The sequence below is a fragment of the Talpa occidentalis genome, unplaced genomic scaffold (genome assembly GCF_014898055.3).
Source record: "Talpa occidentalis isolate TD23 unplaced genomic scaffold, MPIMG_talOcc4v2.1 talOcc4.3, whole genome shotgun sequence".
Taxonomy (NCBI): Eukaryota; Metazoa; Chordata; class Mammalia; order Eulipotyphla; family Talpidae; genus Talpa; species Talpa occidentalis.
Genome location: NW_023603184.1, coordinates 146,631,882 through 146,652,127, shown reverse-complemented (window position 1 = coordinate 146,652,127; position 20,246 = coordinate 146,631,882). Strand labels below are relative to the sequence as shown.

At 50.4% G+C, this 20,246-nt stretch overlaps 1 protein-coding gene across 4 annotated transcripts in view; it reads right to left on the bottom strand.

Annotated features, from left to right (window-relative positions):
- The window catches only part of ARMC9 (armadillo repeat containing 9), a 136,984-nt gene extending 126,348 nt beyond the window's left edge, over positions 1-10,636 (bottom strand). For 2 of the 4 annotated variants that reach the window (XM_037524213.2, XM_054700155.1), the window contains exons 1-4: positions 10,589-10,636; positions 7,535-7,622; positions 6,111-6,236; positions 1,239-1,409 (exon numbers count right to left, since the gene is read on the bottom strand). In XM_037524213.2, coding sequence (XP_037380110.2) covers positions 1,239-1,409; positions 6,111-6,236; positions 7,535-7,585 — 348 coding nt within the window. In that variant the 5' untranslated portion in view covers positions 7,586-7,622; positions 10,589-10,636. Of the gene's footprint in view, positions 1-1,238; positions 1,410-6,110; positions 6,237-7,534; positions 7,623-9,728; positions 9,811-10,302; positions 10,450-10,588 lie in introns of those variants that run through there. The other 2 variants (XM_037524215.2, XM_037524214.2) reach the window with 2 other exon arrangements.
- Between the last annotated feature and the right edge of the window lie 9,610 nt (positions 10,637-20,246).

Below are 20,246 nucleotides of genomic sequence, written 5' to 3'. Positions count from 1 at the left end.
ACCCTGTTTCACCCCTTGATGAACTTTGTCAGGAAGCTCAGAGAACTAGACATATTGCTCATTAGGCTGCTTCTTCACTGTATTATTACCATTTCCTCACGTCCTTAACCTTCTTCGTAACATCGTTTTGAAGGGCAGGACAAAACCTCCTCTTGTGGGTCTGTCCTGACTTACTGAAGCAGGTCCCCAGGGTGAGCTACATCACAAATGAATATGGGATTGCATTTGAGGGTCCCTTAGGAGAGGGTTCTGCAGGTGAGTGGAACCTTCCTATTTTTTGGAAACAGAAGCTTCCATCCCGCCAGCCTGCTGTCTAGCTAACCGAGGCCGGATCTGCCCGCTTCGCCACCTTTGCGGCTGGGCAGATGCCCTCATGGGGCTTCTGTGAGCTGCTCAGCCTGGAAGCTGGTTCTTCCCTCTCCGAAGCCTCTGGCCTCACCAGGTATCTCCCTCACACCCTTGGCCCTGGAAGAAGCATGCTCTTGCAATACACCTCACCTCACCTGCGCTGTTAGCCCTCTTCTGACCACCAAACTTAAAAACGATACAACTTTGATTTTTCTTAAATCTTAGGTCAAATGGAAAAATGAGAAAACAGGAACAAAAGGAAAATGAAAAGTTTCCATGATCTCACCCACGTGGGTGCGAGACGTGAGCAGCCTGCGAGAATGGCCACTCGGCTCACAGCTGCTGTTCCCCAGAGAAGTGCTGAGTTTCCAAAAACATGAGGCATTCAAGAAAATAATGGCGCTTCTGTTACAGAAATGACTGAAGCTCCAAATAAGCTAGAAAATAAACTGCTGGGGGAGGCCTCCCTGGTGGCACAAGAGGTTAAAGATACAATCTATGAAGCTGTCCGCAGCCTCTGCAGCACGAGTTCAATCCCCAGCCAGGGAGCTACCCACATGGCACAGCAGACCTCTCCTGACTTGCCTGCTGCTCCCCTCAGCAGTGTATTTCAGTCAATCTGCCTCTTCTGTTCCCCACTCTGTCTCTGGTGAATCCTCTCACCCCCCCACCATACCTCTGGCCTGTGCCCCAGTTCTTGTATGCATAAATAAACCTTGGGAAAAAAAAAAAGAAACTGCTGGGAACGAGGTAGAAAATCAAGAGACACCTCCTTCCGGGAGGGGGTGTGATAAAATGGCCACAAGACCAGGTCGATGCTCGTCTGGGAAGCAACCAGCTAACACACTCCTTAAATCATCTGGACAGACCCAATCCCCAGGTGAACCTACTGGTCTCCCCACGGAGTGTTTCAGAAGATAGATGGCAAAATGGATGTGAAGATAGAATTCCAGCTTCTGGGCAAAGGAGTCTCCGTTTCGGACGGAGCCAGGAATGTTCTCCTCCCACAAGTCGAAGAACACCTTCTGGTCTCCGCTGTCAAATGCAGCAACGAGGTCTTTCTGTGGAGAAGACACCAGGCTGAACCCCAGTCATAAGGGACATCCCTTCTCCCAACACCCCAAATTCTTACAACCCCCTAATACACTGTGTATCCCATAAACTCCCTGGCTCCTGTGTGGGGAAAACCAAGTGCCTTTTTTGGAAATAAAGGGCAGGAAAAGGGAGACCAGAGAGCTTCAAGCTTCTTAGAATGGGCTCCCTCAGACCGACCCCGGTTCCCTACCCCTTTGTAATACCAGGTGCTGGCATTATAAACAACAGACGAGGCACATAAGGCCTCTGAACTGGAAGAAATCACACTTGAGGCCACTAACTCATGAGTATATAAACACACTGACATCACCCCCTGGATGTCACCCACTGACCCTCAGCATGAAATGGTAACAACGGGCCAGACCAAGAACCCCACCAGGCCTCAGCAGGACATGCCTCACACAGGTGGAAACTGGCCAGGAGGGCAGCCACCACATCCCTGTGCAGATATGATCTAAAAGATGCAGATATAACTTTATTAACAGAGAAGCCATTAAAAAAAAAATCAGAAATATTTTTTTCCAAATCGCAGAACTGTTGATGGACACTAAACAATATCCACAAGTGTGAAGGTGGGTGGAAGGGCCAAGGGCTGTTACTGACAAAGCAGAGTAAGCCTGGCTGCAGCCTGCAGCTCTAAGCCGCATGCTGGATCTTGGGCCTTGTGAGCGGAGTTGGCAGGCAGCGACTGTCGTTTGGAGGCTCCTGAAAGAGACCCATCAAATACCAAGGCACTGCAGCGCCGAGCTCAAGGAATGCGTGGGCGAAGAGAGCACAAACACCACAGACCTTAAGGAAGCTCAGGAGACAAGACAGATCAAGCGATCCAGGCAGAATTACGGAAAGTCAAACAAAAGACAAAGGCTCAGAAAGAGAGAGAAGGCAGCACATGCAAAAAACGTTTGCCTAAGAAGGAATCCAGTTTAGTTAGATACATGCATCGGCTGAATACAGGCAGTAGGAAAACCCGAAGAGTCTTGTTTATCTATATGATGCGCATGTGTTTCTCCCGACACGCCAGTGTTCAGGCTGGGAACACTGCTAAGGGCTCGCGCTTACTAAACAAAACAACAAAACACAGCGAAGCTGATTTATAAAAGACGCCTGTCTGCATTATTCTCGAAGACCGATGCTGCCGACCGATCTTCAAACTCCTAAAGACACTCCGTGCTGAAGAAACAGATGGAAGCGCAGGTTAGTGTGCTGTTTCCCTGGACTCCGACGCTCCCTGCAGTTGGCTGGGGCAGGTACCATGTGTACAGACCTGCGTCCTCAGGGGTCAGCACACCTCCTCCAGGAGGGCCAGGTGATAAATACCGTAGACTTTGTGAATCATCAGAGTCTGTTACAACAGTAGCTGTATGTAAACCATGGGGCACTGCTGTGTTCCCCCAAAATGAGCATAAGAATAAAAACAAGAGCACGGAGAACAATGTGCAAGGTGTTATGATACTTAAGCCAAAGACATTCTTTAATAAGGAAACTTCAGATGTGACAACATCACAGTAATGTCAGGTGATGTCATATCTCAATGTCATGTGAGCAAGATCATCCGACTCTGAAGATCCTTATTCTAGAAGAACTGGCATACATTTCACAAAACTCCCGATTTTGCAAAGGCAGCACGCGGATGAGCTTTGTCCTCCTTAACAAAGGCCTCTTTCCCTTTGTGGGCCTTGGACATGGGAAAGGACAGCCTGGCATCCACGTGGACAGGGGGCTGCCACAGCAAAGCACAGGCAGCCCCGCATGTCACCTCTGGAGAATTTGGGGACACCCGGCCTGAGGACCCCTGCTTTGTTACTGACTGACACAAAGGTGATGGGGAGCCCAGCCCTATATCCCCTGCTGAGCGCCGAACAGACCCTGCGGCCGCTCTGGGGGAGGTGTCCTCCCAGGGAGGGCCCGTGACAAGCGCCCTCCGACTGTATGAACGGGGCGCAGACTCTTGGTGTCTGCGGTGTGACTGCGAAGGGCCCACGGACAGCTTGTTCTAAATTCTATAGTGCAGACCTGGGACGATAAATCGTGCTATGTCATTATTATCACATCTCTCATCCATCCTAACTTATGATTCATATCCTGTTCCTGGAAATGGTTTAAAAGAGTATCTATGTCGAAAGCAATCCAGAGCCACAGCTCATGTGATCACAGATAGTAACGATCTTAAACTGTGTAATCTGTGACCACAGCCAGAATCTCCACGCTCAGACACACACACTCTTCTGTGGGACTGAGCTTAGGGAAATGCCCCATCTGCTGAGCCCCACTGACACGTCACAGAGTTTGCTAAGCCCCTGCTCCAGGTACTCCTGTTTGGGAAACTTTTCAGGGTGGGGCCCAGCTGGTGGGGATGAGCAGAGTAGACATGCTTGTGCCAATCGGGAAGTTTCCAGCTCTTTCAAGTTCTATTGAAATGGGCTCAGAGACATCAGAGATATGCAAGCCAAGTCCCCAATGAGATGTCGCCTCTCACCCTCCAGGATGGCCGCAATCAAAGCAAAATAAACAAATAAACATAAAATAACAAGTGCTGGAAAGAAACTGCAACCTCGGGCACCATTAGTGGAAATGAAAAATGGTGCAAGTGCTGTGGAAAACAATATGGAAATTCCTCAAAAAATTTAAAAATACATTTTCCACTTGATCCAGCATTCCCACTCTAGCATGTGCCCTGGAGAATTCTACAGAAGGTCACAGACAGTTGTACATCCATGTTCAGAGCAGCGCTATTCAAAACAGCCAAGAGGCAGAAGCAACCCAAGTGTCCATTGATGAGTGGATAAGCACAATGTGGTCTAGACACACGGTGGAATATCATACACCCCCCAAAAAGAAGAAAATTCCCGCACAGGCTACGACATGGATGAAACTGGAGGCCATTACACTAAGTAAAACAAGCAAGTCACAAAAAAGACACTGGCTCCACTTGCAAGAGGTGTCTCGAGGAGTCAAATCCATGAAACAGAACTCAGAATGGTGGTTTCCCCAGGCTGGGGGAGCAAGAGCTGGGGGTTGCTGCCTAATGGGAGCAGAGTTTTGGATTTGCAAGATGAGAAGGTTCTGGAGGTTGGTTTCACAACAATGTGAATATACTTAGCACTACTGACTGTACCTCTGAAAATAGTTAAAATGGTAAAATTTACATGCTTTTTTAAAATGACATTTTAGGAAAAAAACAAAGACCCAAAGAGGTATTTGTTTTCAGACACAGCTACAACTGAAATGTGATGTCAAACCTAGTGCAAAATGTACACAGCCACCAATGTTGGAGACAGCACATAGATGCGGAAGCTTCTGGACACAGAGTTCTTTGACCTTATCCAATAAGGTCACACAATCTGGTTAGTGTGAGCATTACAAAAGATGCTGAATGTTCACTAGTCAGCTACTGAGGATTTGCTGTATTCCCTCCAATGTTACCTTCACTGAGAGATGCTTACATATTCCCCAACTCGAGGTTAAATGTAGGTGCCATCCACGCTAAAGGGACCTGGGACACCAGCTGCTGTCAGTGTCTGGGAGTGAGGCTGATTTTCTGAATACCAAGCTTCATGCAGACTAAGAACAGCCCCTGCTTCCGTCTCTAGAAATAACTACATCTTTGCTTCCTGGTCTGGAAAGTTTGCTCTGGGCTTGGGAGGTGTCCACAGGGCTGCCTGGGGCAGCACAGACAGAGGTGCCTGGGTCTGAAGCGGTGGCAACTCAGTGTCCAGGTGCCTGAGGCCTAGCAGGGCAGAGGGCGCAGCCCCACAGGCCACTGGGACAGTGTCCCTCCCAACGGTGCCCTGTGCCTGCCCCTGGGAGTCAGGGGCCCCAAGCAGATGGGCCTGACTTTTGGCTCCTCGGGTGAAGCTCGCAAATCAAGTCCCAATTTGTTTATGGAAGTAGGTGCTAGGTTGAAATACATCATACATACATAATACATTTATTAAAAAATAATGAAATCAGGCAAAGCTGAAACAACATGTTGGTTCTCTTGTCATTGGAAGTTCTCACAGTGAACCAATCACTTGCCTGAAGTGGAGACATCTGACAATGAGAGGAGGATTCTGAAAGGCCTTCCTAAGACTGAGAAGTGAGGCCATTCAGCCCACTGCTGTTCCCAAGCTGCTCAGACCTTCCTTTGACAGGACACTGCCATGTCAGTCTCACATTCTCTGCCCCTCCAAGCACCCCAAGCTAGAAAGCAAGCACCATGAGTGCAGACATTGGGTTGGGTTGGGTTGAGTTGAGTTGAGTTGGGTTGGGTTGGGTTGGGTTGGGTTGGGTTGGGTTGAGTTGGGTTGAGATGGGTTGGACTGAGTTGAGTTGAGTTGGGTTGGGCTAGGTTGGGTTTTGTTCACCACTGTTTCCTAGTGCCCAGAATCAACACTTAAAGATCACCCAATTGAGGATCACATTTGTCTCTTTCCTAGCACTGTAGGGATTCCTCTTTTTTCTTCTTTTCTATAAATGTACAGAAAGACCTTACGTGACCACCCATTTCCTAGGAAGAGCAGAGATTTGCAGATGACATTACTAGTGCATGCCTAATCACCTGTGCAGGCTGCAAGGCACTCTGACCAGATCCCCAGAAAAAAACTTCAACATTCTCTACTGGCAGCAAGTTTCACAAGTTGGGAGCATCTTGTTTACACAGATTTTTAAAAAAAGCAAAATATTACCTGGATGATCAATGATCTGGAGTCCCTTAAGGGGCCACCTGCTGTTTTAGATAACGGTTTTCCTTTTATTTTACATTCTCTTGAAAATATTTTCAAGGTGTCTTCAAATTCCGCAAAATCTAAATACTATAAAAAAGAACATCAATGTATACATAGCTGTATGTTTCGACATCAACAAAGTAACTGCACAAGCTCAATATTATAATCACTTTATAAAGGGAGAGGTAATTGGGCACCCAAATCCATGATTTACTTATCAATATTCATACTAAAAGCCTAGAAAGACGGAATCAAAGAAATATTTCCAGAAAAGAAATTGCTTTCAGAAGGAAAAGGTGAGCGGTCTGCCTGCTTCATTAGAATAGCAGAACATTAACTGTGTGCGGTGATCTGAACAAGGCAAGCGGTCAGCAGAAGGCCTGAGGACTCTGGGCCTAGCAGGTCTCTGGGAATTTGCTCCTTGTCATGGAGGGACTAGAAATAACGCTTGTTCCTACAAACAGAAGCTAAAGACGGGCATGTCACCAGCGACCTCCAAGCACAGCACTAGGCTCAGCCGCATCTTGAAAAGAGCCCTGCCTGGGGTTCTAGAACCCCTGCTCCATGGCTGCTCTTCACACAGCTGCAGGCTCCTTCTCAGGCTGCCCCACCATTCTCTCCCCCCTCCCCCCACCAGGCCATTTCCCCTGGTCCAGGGCACCGCCCCCTGCTGTGACAACTAACAAACCACAGAGCTGCAGCTCCAGGGTGTGTGCCCACCCCGGCCCCTGTGCCATGTGTCTCGCTGCCCAGTGATCACTTGAGTCACACAGGAAAAGGAGCAACTGCTTCATGAGCACCAGGAACGTGCAGGCCCCAAGACCAAAAGGCACAAGATGTGGGTGCCAGCCTTTTAGAGCTTTCAGTACGGGAAGCCGATATGTCCAGTGAGAGGCAAGAAATGAGTCAGGACACAGCCACGCGGTGAGATGCCAGCAGCACTGAAAAGTACGAGGCAGAGCACATGTGTCGCCGCATGGTTACTGCTGACAGGTGACAGGCGCCACACAACAGCACTGTCACCCCACTTTGGGAAACACACTACGGACATGTGAATATATTATGAATATTCGTAGAAAAAGGTCTGGAAAGACCACACACGAAACCATTCATGGTGGTCACTCCGCGAGCCAGGACGTTCGCTTTTTATGTGTGATGCTTTTATGAGAGTCTTTAGAAGATTTTTCAAAAGTAGTTTTAAGATTTTCGTTTAGTGATGAAAACAAAATATAAACACATGGAAAATGATACAATGGAAACAGAGAACTCTAATGTAAGGATACAGAAAACAGCCTAAGGGACCACACAGCCTGTTGCATTGTGAAACGCCCACTTCCCACACTTCCGAGGTCTCTCTCTCTGCGGCCTCTTGTGTGTACACCTACCTCCTTCACTAGCCCAAGCAATTCCGATTCATGAGCCAGAATATCTCCCATATCGAACCGTCGCTGTTAATTCTCACAGCAAAAATCTCTACAAGGCAAAAATAATAAGATAAAAGCTTTCATTTCAACTATCATGAAGGGTCTGTCTGTGGGGACAGAACAGTTACCCTCCAAGATGGCCACGTCCTGAGCCCCACGCCTTGGATATGTCAGACTGTGCCAGGGGGGGTTAAGGACGCTAATCTTGCTGAATTCAAAATGGGAGATTATCCTGGATTATTTTGTGGGCCCAACGTGATCACAAGCGTTCAAGGGAAGAGCACAGCAAGAAGGCAGGGGTCAGAGGGTTGCTGTGTAAGCCTCCACAGGCCCCTGTGGCCTTGAAGACGAAGGGCTGGTCAGAAGCGGAGGACCAGGCATCAGGGAAGGAAGAAATTCTCCTCTGGGGCATCCAGAAAGGAACAAATCCTGCCAACGCCCTGATTTTGGTCCAGTGAAAGGAATCTCATCCCCTCACCTGCAGAGCACTGAGACAGTACATCTGCGCTGCTGAGTCTACGCTCACTGATTACAGCAGTGCCGGGAAATACAGGGGCCAACGTCAAAAGTAATTTGTTCTTCCAGGACAACTACAGCAGGACGGTCACGCAGACAGGACGAGAGGACGGTGAAAACGAGATAGTCAAGGACCGCTGGTGAAAGTGTGGGAGATAAGTTTTCTTATTTGGGGTTTCCTAAAGTACCACGATGATGAATAATTCACATAAGCAAGTTGACAATGTACATTTAAACAAAGTGGAGTAATGAGCTGGTTAATTCCGTTGATTTCTTTTTTTAAAAGATTTATTTATTTATGCATAGAAGAATTGGGGTGTAGGCCAGAGGTACGAGAGGTTGAGAGGATTCACCAGAGACAGAGTGGGAAGCAGAACAGGTGGATCTACTGAAATACACTGCTGAGGGGAGCAGCAGGAAAGACAAGGGAGGTCTGCTGTACCATATGTGGGCTAGCCCTCTGGTCCAGGATCAGTCAGGCCATTGGGGTGACAGCGCTGACTCAACCCCGCACCACCAGAGGAGGGCCTAATTCAGCTACTTTAAGGAAGGATACACATTAGAATGAATCTGATGTAAACAGACAAAATCACCAGTCTCTCATTCTGCCTCTAAGTAAGAAATATTAAAAATTCACAAAAAGGGGGGCCTCCCTGGTGGAGCAGGGGTTAAAAGTCTCAGCATTATGAAGCTATCGCCAGCCACAGCAGCGTGAGTTCAATCCCGGCCAAGGAGCTGACCCACATATGGCACAGCAGACCTCTGCTGTCTCGCTCACTGCTGCCCTTAGCAAGGTATTTCAGTAGATCCACCTGATCTGCTCCCCAATCAGTCTCAGATGAATCCTCTCACCACCCAGCCCCCACACCTCTGGCCTACACCTCAGTTCTTGTACGTATAAAATAAATCTTAAAAAGAAAAATCCAGGGTCTCCCTGGTGGCATAAGGGGTTAAGACACAGCCTATGAAGCTATCTGCAGCCACCACAGCACGAGTTTGAGCCCTGGCCAAGGAGCTGCCCAAATGGCGCGGTAGACCTCTCCTGTCTCCCCGCTGCTCCCCTCAGCAGTGTATTTCAGTCCGTCTGCTTGTTCTGCTCCCCGCTGTCTCTGGTGAATTCTCTCACTCTCCTGCGCCTCTGGCCTGTACCCCAGCTCTTGTATAAAAATAAATAAATCTTTGAAAAAATTAAAAAAAAAAAAGGCCAACATCGGGCTTCCCTGGTGGTGCAAGGGATTAAGCACAGCACTGTTAAACCATCCGCAGCCACTGCAGCAGAGTTCGATGCAGAGTTCTGTCTCTGGTGGGTCCTCTCATCCCTCCCTCCCACCACCTCTGACTGTGCCCCAGCTCTTGTACGCATAAATAAATAAATCTTAAAAAAAAAATGGCCAACATCTTCTTTACATTTCCAAAATGTTTAAATGAAACACTGCAAAACTCATAAACCTGTTTTTCTTTTAAGTACTTCTTTCTACTCTTCCCGCGGCCCCCCACCCCCACCCCCAAACACACCCCAGAGGTCGCAGAAGCAGCCATTCTCTGGGCCACTCCCCAGCTCTGACCCCACAGGAATTTAAAGACTAATATGCCATACATGGACCCCTGACCTGGGCCAAATCACTGCAACTCTTCTCACCAGTTTATCAGATTTCTTCCAATTCTAAGAATCCCAGAATCCGGCACTTGACATTTTGTCCACTCATCACAGTGCACTTGATCTGAATTATGTGAACACTGGTCAGGAAGACTGAACGCAGTAGTCTCTCCCTGCTCCAAACCTATGCCGCCCACGTCTAAGGCGCTGGGGGTGTTGGAGGAGCAGCGAGGACCCCGCGGCCCGCCAGCTCCAGGCTCGCCAGGTCTGCAGGGAGCCACGAGAGAGACGGCGACCGTCTCAGGACCGCTCAGGGCGGCTCCAGGCCACTCAGGCCCCGGCTCCACCTCGCGCAGAAACTGGGGGAGACTCTCCAGTTTCCTGCGAGTTGCAGCGGCCTCTTCTTAAGGTCTATGAAAGGAGTTTGGGGCCTACAAGCTGCATAGTAAAGGGGAAACATGGGGGCCGTCCGGAGGAGGACAGTGTTCCGCAGGCGTCCGGGGCGTGCTGAGGTGACACGAAGTCCGGCCCGCGGCGCCCGCGAGAAGGGCGAGGGGCGGGGAGAAGCCCGGGACGGGTCCACACGCCCCCGGCCGTTCGCTGGAGCCGCCATTACCCAACTGGACGACGCGGGACCCTCCAAGTTTGGCCCGAAGAGGCCAAGACGAGGGGCTGCCTGCGGGGTGACCTTGGGATGTCCTTAACGGAAGTCGGAGTTAGGGGCCTGGGTCGCCGGCGAGAGGCGGGGGCACCCGGCGCCGCGCTGGCGCCCCCGGACTGTCCTCCCGGCGCACGCTCAGCAGCGTCGGCGGCGGCCCCCGCGGCTCCTCGCGCCCGGGGACGCGAGCTCGGGGGTCCCGATCGCCTCAGGGGCGCAGTCGCGGCGGCGGGAGACGCCTTACCTGCAGCGCCGCCGCGGGCAACCGCGCCTGGCCGGCCGACCGCCGCCGCTCCCGTCGTCACCCCGGCAACCGCCGCCGCCAGCCGCGTCACGTGGGGCGGCGCAGCCAATCAGCGGGCGCGGCGGGCGCGGGGCATCCCGGGAGGAAAGGCCGCCCGCCTGCTGGCGGAAGTGAAGTGCGGGCGCGGAGCCGGCCCCCCGGGGTACCCCGCGGTCCCCCGAGCTCCCAGCGCCTTCCCGCCAGCCTTGCGCCGGGCCCGCCGGCCCGGGGGGCGAGTTCGTTTCCTCACCGGGAAACAAAACCCGCTTCGAGGTGACAGGGCCGTGCGGTTGGAACAGGGGCGCTGTTACCCCGTTCACGGGCGCGCCCCCCGCAAATAAAAGCGTCGCCCGAGATCCGTTTCAAAGCGCCAGACTCCGGGGCTCCACCTCACAGCAGCGGCTTCCAGGGATTTTCGAGAACCCGTCCCTCCGCCTGCGTGAATGTTGGGTTTCTCGAAATAAAACGGGAGCGTGTGACGCTCAGGTCCAAACCGAGCGAGTGGTTTCCTGCCCTCTCTGCGCCCAAGTGACTTAACTCCTCAGAGACAAAACCCGCACCAGGAACAGGCTGGTTTTACTGGGACTGTTGCAACAGGGCGCGCGCTGCAGACGATACAACTACATGTGCATCGCCTCACTCGGTTCTGAGGTGACCTTCACCGCCCTGGACGCGGGGTTACAGGTGGGGAAAAGGCCCCCCTTCCAGCCGGTGAGGTTCTGAGAGAGTGTTAGAGGGCAGCCCCGATATTGAACGGGTTCCTGGCTGTGGGTCCTCACCCGCGCTTACAAGGGACTTATGAATACTCCACTACAGGCACACACAGAAGGTTCATAAAAGGTTTATTTACAAGGGAAAAGTTAATAAGGAAAATGTACAACTCAGGGAGAAAATAGGGAAATAAAGTCTTTCATGCGTCCTACCCGATCCGCCGACCTGGAAACCCAAAGGCACTCTCAGAGCTGGCCAGACGCTGCGAGCTGGCGGGGAGTCAAAATGGGGGACCCCCCAAAACCAACGTGTCTGGCTTTATCCCCACCGGGCTGCTTAACCCCACCCTCAGGTCCCAGCCACCTTCCCTTGGGTGGTGATGGGATGTGGAGTTCCCAGTGTCTGTGGCTTTGGCCTGGGGTGGGGGTGGAGTCCACAAAGCCTGTATGGAATTAGCTTTAGGACAGCCTCTCCCCCTAACAAAAGGGCTGGAGAACACAGGTGAACTTGTCTTTGCAGAAGCCCTGGGTGGTGTCTGTGGTCACCATCTGCCCCGCCCCCAGCTGTGCCCGTGCTCTTGTGAGATCAGAGATGGTCTTCAAAGAAAAGCGCTGTTTAGCAGGAAGAGACATCATTTACCCCCGTATATTAAGTGGGGGTAAATCTCCCCACTTAATATACTAACGCTTGTCAACTTACTGTGTGCCAAATGTTACCAGGCAAAATACAGGGTGCTTGGTTAAATTGGAACTTCAGGTGAATTTTTCATATACGTATATTCTACAGATCATCTTATCTACTGTTTACACGGGAGGTTAAATTGTCCTGCATTTTTGTTTGCTAAGTAGGGCAACCCTGTGTGTGCCCAGCATTGTGCTACTTACATAGGTTATTCACACCTTTATAAGATGGATATTTTCAGCCTTTTACAGATGAACAATGTACATTACCTGAGGTAATGCACATGTTGGTGTATAATCTGGAGAGCACTCCCTATTGCGATAGTCCCCATAAAATCGTCTGTTACTTGTCCAGGTTTTGTCTTTGATAAGCTAAATAACTTGAGCCACAGAGAGGTTAACAACTTAAAGGTCACACAGCTGGGGAGCTGTGGAACGAGCACTGAACCCAGGTCCTTGTGCCTGTGAACTCTGGGCTCTTACCTACAATAATCATTCCTGCTTTGCTTTCCCTTCAAGCGCGTTGCCTGACTGCCAGGATTACGGCCATCGTGGTGGGTATTATTTTTATCCACCTAGCATCCCTCTTCCATCTGATAATATACCCAGCCCAGACTGGACTCAACTCCCTCCATCCTTCTGGCCACAGTGATTGGTAGCAGGGTGAAAGCAGACATGAGGAGTAGGAGCTCAGGGAAGGGCCCTTCTAGGGGCCCATGCACCTTCTTTGCTTTCTTCACCCTGATGCCTGGGATGCAGGTGGGTTGTGTGAGGCACAGACACCACAGGGGACCTTAAGGTGACCTTGGGAAAGGCACCCATGCCTGCTAGTTGTGTCTGTTTGCTGGGGCCACCACAACAAATTATCACAAACTGGGTCACCCCCACAGCCTGGGGGAAATGCTACAGGCCACACCCTGTGGGCCACACAGACCAGCTGACCTGGGGGTACAAGCCGCGGCCCTGCGTCAGAACTGGAGGCATGATGCTGGTAGCCTGACCCTGCCTGGCACATCTGTCCTTGTCTAATTGATGTGAGGTCCCGGAGGTTGTCCAGCAAAGGTCCACAGGCTCAGTCCAGTGCCCCGGCGGGGCCTCTCCTCTTCCAGTGCTTTTCGGGGGGCGGGGGAGGGGGGTGGGCTGTGCAGTCCATCCATGAGCTCCTCCGCCAATGCAGGGAAGGTGGGAAGGCTGCACTCTAGGTCAGGCAAGGCAAGGCCAGGCGGACGGCGTGCCTGCTGGAGCCAGCAAAGCAGGCAGGTCACTTCCCAGGGTCAGGGGTGCATGTGGCTGCCCCTGCTGATTCTCTGAGGCTCTGGGCTCCTTGGGATGCTAACCACCGTACCCCGGGAAAGAGAGCAGAAGCATCTTGCAAAGGGAGTTTGACAAACCACAGTTCCCAGTTTCTCTGGGACTCAGGGCCGCATCCTCTGCAGGTGCCCCACTGGCTCCTGGGAGCCAGGCCGCTGTGACACACAGCAGGACTGAGCAGGGAGGCATGGGACAAACTGGGGTGAATCTTGCCCTGCCTTGCACCTCCATTTCCTCTCAACCTGCCTGTGAATGTCCCTCCCGGGAGAAACCACCCAAAGGCTGGGAAATTAACATTTTCGGTTCCAGAACACCTGTGAAAGAGGGGCAGGGTCGCTCCCCATCAGCCTTCTCCCCGGAGCCACAGGAAGTGCCAAAGGGCTCTAGGAAGTGACCCTCCAGACAGCAGTGCTGCTGGCTGACCCACCGCTGCACCCAGGTCCCCTGGGTGGTAGTATGCTAGGGCTGCCCTGCCCCCAAAGTGTCCAGGACCCGGTCTGACCCCAACCCTCTCACCCCCGCATTGAAGCTGTCCAGGCCTTTGTAAGGCCAGGTCTCAGGCAAGTCGGCTGTGACCACACGACCACATGGGAAAAGCCTTTGGCCAGCTCTGCTAGCTGCTCCACACCCAGGACACAGGTCTAAGGAAGGAGTCAAGACTAAGAACAGATGCCCTCCCGACTGGCCGTCTCGGGCCTCGGGCCGATGGTCTGCCCTGACTCACATTTTCTAGATCCATCTGGACGTCTCGGGCCTCAGGCCGATGTCTGCCCTGACTCACATTTTCTAGATCCATCTGCCCGTGGAAGTGTGTGGACCTGTCTGAAGAGAAATAACAGGAGTTGTGGACAGGCAATGTCCCTGGCTCACATTTGAAAGGCTGACTGGCTCCAGGGGGTGCAGTGGAGCCCACACTCTGGGAGGAGCCCCCGCCCTCTGACACCCCCACGCTCTGCTCTGGGCAGCTGAGAGAGCTGCAGGCACCAGCTGGGAGCCCATTTGTTTTCTCTGGCTGCTGAGCTCTCACATGACCTTGTAGGGTTGAGGCCTGGACAGCACGTGGGGGCCAGGTCTGCTGGGGGGAGGAGGAGGTGGGTCCCACTGATTGACTTACCCTCGGGCGCTTTTCCATGTTGCCCATTAGATTCAGCTTCACCAGCCAGAGCTGACTTTGTGTTGAACCAGTGGCTCAAGGATGTTGGCCTGAGCGCAGATCACGGGTCCCTTTTTGGGGTGGATCAGGACCGCTATAGACTTCGAAGCACGACAAAGATGATGGCGCCTCCACCCACCCATCTCCTTGCCTCCATTAAAAAGATACACTTCTAAGCTATAAGATAAATATATGCAAGGATGTCTAACAACTTCTTCATTTTCCCCATAAAGCCTATTTCAATTACAAATATATGTTGATCAAATTATTTTAAGAAAAATGAAATCATTTAGTCCTGGGCCTCTGCTTTGCTGGCTCCAGCAGGCACGCCGTTCGCCTGGCCTTGCCTGACCTAGAGTGCAGCCTTCCCACCTTCCCTGCATTGGCCGAGGAGCTGATGGATGGACTGCGCAGCCCCCCCTCCCCGCTCCCCCGAAAAGCACTGGAAGAGGAGAGGCCCTGCCGGGGCACTGGGCTGAGCCTGGGAAAGGAGCGCCCGCCTGACGCCTGCCCACACTCTGCCTGGGGGTTATCAGTGTTTTCTGATTTCCCTGGGTCACCCTCTGACGGGGGGCTAGGGTGGGTCACTTCCCAGGGTCAGGGGTACATGGTGGCTGCCCCTGTTGATTCTCTGAGGCTCTGGGCTTCTTGGGATGCCAACCACCGGACCCCGGGAAAGAGAGCAGAAGCATCTTGCAAAGGGAGTTCGACAAACCCAAAATCCTTTTTGATGGAGAACAGCCATTGCCTTGTGAGTTGGGAAAGTCTGGAATGAGGAAACCAGCAGGCCAGTGCCAGGTGTCATGTGTAGGACGGAGACATGTCCCGAAGGCCACAGGACAGCATCTGCCCATGGGGCCACTCCTTTGGCAAACACATCTGTCTCCAGGTGTGCACCCCTCTGTGGGGAGTCAGGTCCTGCCTCTGGAGGGCTTGGGCTGGCGGTGATGCTGTTGTAGACATGCCGCGGCTCTCGCTCTCCCCCTTAAATAGCATGGGGACTCGGTCCTTCTGGAGGCAGCTTTGGGTAGGATGGTGCTCCCCTGTGGCCTTAAGAGTGTGTATCAGGATCACCCGTGTGTCGGCGCATCTTGCTGGAGTTGGACTCCAGACCTGCCCACTCTGCCGTGGGTGTTCAACTAGAAACAAAAGCAAAACCTAAAGATGGGCTATGTGGGCCTCCCTGGTGGCGCAAGGGGTTAAGACGCAACCCATAAAGCTGTCCGCAGCCACTGCAGCATAAGTTTGATCCCTGGCCAGGGAGCAACCCACATGGCGAAGCAGACCTCTCCTGACTCGCCCGCTGCTCCCCTCAGCAGTGTATTTCAGTCAGTCTGCCTGTTCTGCTCCCCACTCTGTCTCTGGTGAATCCTCTCACCCCTTCACACCTCTAGCCTATACCCCAGTTCTTGCATGCATAAAAAAAAAAGAAAAAGGAACGGGCTTTGTAGTCGGGCAGACCCAGGCTTGAATTCCATTCGCATAGCTAGCTACACGCCCTTCACCTCTCAGCTCATTTCTGTAAATGCCTCACAGCAGAATTGAGGATTAAAGACATGGGGGGGGGGGGTTTAAAGTGAGCATGGGACCAGAGCCCGGGACTGAAATATGTCTGCTCATCTGTCCATCCATTTATCTACCCAGGGGCCCACAGTGAGCCATCCACAAGCAGCCAATGAGCCTGCTGGACACTAGCAACACGTGGTCATAGAAACAAGCCCCTGTCCTCACGAGGGCTACTCACTGGGGAGCCAGACGCTAAACACACACACACACCATGCCAGGTGGTTGGAGGTACCTGGGAGAAAGAGAAATAGGATTGAGGTCATCACCACTCTCCAATCTGAAACGATGACTTATTCTGAAATCAATAGGCTTTATTTACCAAACACTGTGACAGGGACTTTGGGGACGACTTTGGGGTTTGCGCTGGAGTTTATAGACTGGCTAGGAAACAACCATCCTATTTACACAGGAGATGGCTGGAAAACAAACACCTTCCAAGCAGGTGTCCTATCTGCCTGGGAAGTGCTCGAGGGGCGGCTGGCTGCGGCTGGCAGTGAGGTGTAGGTGAAGGCTCCACCAGGCTGCGAATCCAGGAGGAGAGGGAGGAATTTGCTCAGAGGCCCGCCACCTGCCCTTATTTTGGAGGCTAACTTATACCCAGCATAAGGAGAAAGACCTGGAGGCTTGCAAACCTCTTAAATCTTTAAAGCATGAATCAGGACTTCTGAGGGGAGATCTGACGAGCGCCAGACGCTGCTCTCTCCAGGCCATGGGAATAGGACTCGATGGGAAACTCTTTCTCTCTCTCTCCAAATTTTTGCCAAGTTCTAGCTCTGTGCAATGCCCAAGAACTTTGAAGGTAATTATCTTCCGGATGCAATTTTATTATAAATACATAACTCACTGATTGGGAAAACATTGAGTGCATGCTCCAAAGGAACTTTCCAGGTGCCAGCAAAGAGATGGGAAATGCCATCAAGAGTGGATGTTGTGGAGACGGCGGGTACCCGGAAACAGCGCTTTATTGCCAGCTCCTTTCTGAAAGGCGTCCGGGCTTAGGAGTGTGGGCGAGGATGCAGACGTGGAGCTGAGTAGAGAAAGAGGATCAGGAGAGAAAATGGCTATTTGGAGGTTTGTTACCCCTTTGGATCAAACAAGTCCAGAGAATGAAAAGGCCAGACCCTGCTCAGCACGTCACTTTACTCTTCTGAGTGTCCTCGGGTGTGAATGAGGGATTAGGCCGCGCCATTCTGCTCCAAGGGCAGTGCAGTGAACGTCTACTCAAGCGCCAGCTTAACAGACAGGCTCAAGATACCTGCACCTACATCAAAGGGCGATTGTGAGAAGTGACACATGTGATTATTAGCATATCGCCCAGCACGTCGTAAGGGCATGATAATGAACCATTATTACTTAACCCCCTCAACCCGGAGATAAACGTTATCTCCATTGTATAATAAGGAAATCTCGAAGGAACATATTAGGATCTAAACCAAAGTCTGAGGCCAACATCAATGGCTTTCCTGTCATGCAGTCTGGCTTCCAAGAGACTTTCCAGGTTTTAACTATAAAAAATCAGAGGGTAGTGAAGGAACTTGAACTCTAAGGGATTTTCTCAGGAAAGCAGAAGTGTCCCCTCATTTATGTTGAAGGTAAAGAGGTTGGGGAGAGATCTGGGACAGCCACAAAGGCTTCTTTGTTCAGGCTCATTTTTTCTCATGCCAGTTGTAATTTCAGGATGCCATCTTGTGCACACACACAAAGGTTCTCTAAGAGGAAAATCAATTGAAAACAGTCCTTAGCAGGCAAGTTTAGTCACTGCAGGAGAGGAGTGAGAAGAGACATGTAGACTCTGGGGAAGGCAGCTCCCAGATAAACCCATCACCTCTCATCTGCTCATGGACTCTGTCCTAATGGTGCTATTAGTTTTCAGTTGTGGCTCTTAGCAATACAGGCAGCCGATGAATATATGAACATCCATTATGTGCTTGCATTAAAATGTGCTTGCAAGGTAAGTGTTGGCAAGATAGGCAAGTCAATTAGGTAATGAATGAGATTTGGTATAAGGACAATAGAGGGTAATACTGGGTGCTGGGGTAGCGAAGAGGATCAGTTCAGCCCTAGCGGGAGAAATTGGGGCGGGTTTCTTAGACAGTCTTTATAAATTGAGACCTAAAGAACTAATAGTAGATTCACCAGCATTAAAAGGGAGAGGTTGGGGGCGAAGAGAGTAGGGTTTTCAGGCAGAAGGAATGACATGTGCAAAGGCCAGGAGGTGACAGCAAGATTTTTGGATTTCTAGAGGAAGTGAAAGCTGACCTGGGAGTGAGGTCAGAGTGAACTGGGAGGCTGGAGCAGTGAGCAGCAGCTAGTCTTTGTACACATAGGAAAGAATTCGGGGACTTAAGGAACCAGAGATTTTTAAGCAGCAGACTAATATAATTTGCCTTTTATTAAAGGTCATTTAGGAGAACAGACTAGAGTGGACATGCCCAAAGGTAGACACAGATGAGTGCTTCAACTAGGCAGAGTGAACAGTGGGGAAGGAGGGTGGATGAACTGAGATGTCAAACGTCGAGTCAGGGGGAGGCTTGGGTTTCTAGTGTGAACAACCTGATTGTCACTAGCCCTCGGAAGTCAAGGAGGCTGGATGTGCAGCCAGCAGCTGAGATAAATGGGAGAGGGATGTGGACTGGGAGTCTGCAGCACAGACAGAGACTCAAGGTGTGGGATGGATGAAGTTGCTTGGAGAGTGGAGAGACTCGGAGACTGAGATCAATTCTGAAAAAGGCTGGCAATAAAGAGCAGTTCTAGTGAATAGGACCTGTCAGAGCTCAAGAATCTGCATAAAAAATGCTCAAATAAATTCATTTTGTTAAAGGGGAATCAGAGATAAATAGACAGCATGTCACTGAATCAGAGATATATAGGAGGAGAGACAGCATGTCACTGAAGTCAAGGAGAGTATTTTTAAATGGCGGCGCTCACTGTGGGAAAGACTGCTTTCTAGGGTTAAGTCTAGTCTAAGAAATCAGTTCCTACCATCTGATTGTGCCTCCCTTTACATGACATTTCAAAGTTGAAGGCAGCGGATGTCTCTACTGAAGTCAGTGTGCCATGGTGACACCGTCTGGGGAGAGCTGCCGCTGTTCTGAACAACGGCACCTGTTCTGCTGTGCTTCCATTTTCCTTGCTCCTTGGTTTCTCCCTTAGTGTTATACAGCCTAGGGAATCTTCTAGGAAAAAAAAATAATGATTTGAGGCATTTAACTTTAGAGCTTGCATTTTTTTAAATGCTATAATCTCAAGATACAAATGCTAAATTGCAAGGCCTTCCATGAACCAGTTCTGACTGTTCCCTAAGTTCAACCTATTTTGGAAAGAATTTCATAACTTTGGCAAAAGGTCAGTGAAGGTGCCACATCTCCTAGACTACTCGATTTTGGACAGTGATATCACTGAGAGACTTCTGTTTTTTAAACATTTCATATATTATGGGAAATGTTAGAGATAACTGTCTGAAATGCAAGCAATGTTAAGAGCTGGAACAGGAAGGACATAGCTAATGAGAGGCTAGGAAATGAGATCATCTCTTTTATAGAATCATCTGATATTGAGGAAACAAGAAATTTACAAAGGAGGGGATACAATGAAATTAAGGAGTCGCCCCATCCTTTGGGATCTGTAACCTTTAGACCTTGGAACGAATGACAAATCTGGGGTAGATGAATGTATTGGGACAGATCTTTCCAGGAGCTTATTTCTCTATGAACAGTGTTTCTTTTCACTCAGAAGGCTATATTTTAATCAAAACGTGAAATAGTCAAGGCAGGAGCAAATGTTCATGGGTAAATGTTGAAAACTGACTACTTTTCTTTTACATGAAGGCCAAGCACACAATCACCCACCCCTGCAATTCCAAAAAGCTAGTCCTGTAATTTTTGATTTCTGTATTGATAAGAGGTATACTTGTCAAAGCTCATCAAATTGTATGCACTTCAAATTTGTGTATTTTATTGCATTTAAATTATAGTTCAATTAAAAATGAAAGAAGTTAGAAAAGAAAAAACATACATTATCAGATCCTCTGGTTAAATGAAAGTAAATAATTTATATCTGTTGTCTTTAACAGGGTCAAAAGCAGGAAATAAGCAGAGCTCATTTAAAAAAATCCTTCAGAGCTACCTAAACGGGTTCTATTTCCCTTGGGTCATTAAAAGGACTTTTTCAGTACATGAAGGCACTCCAGACCCTCAAG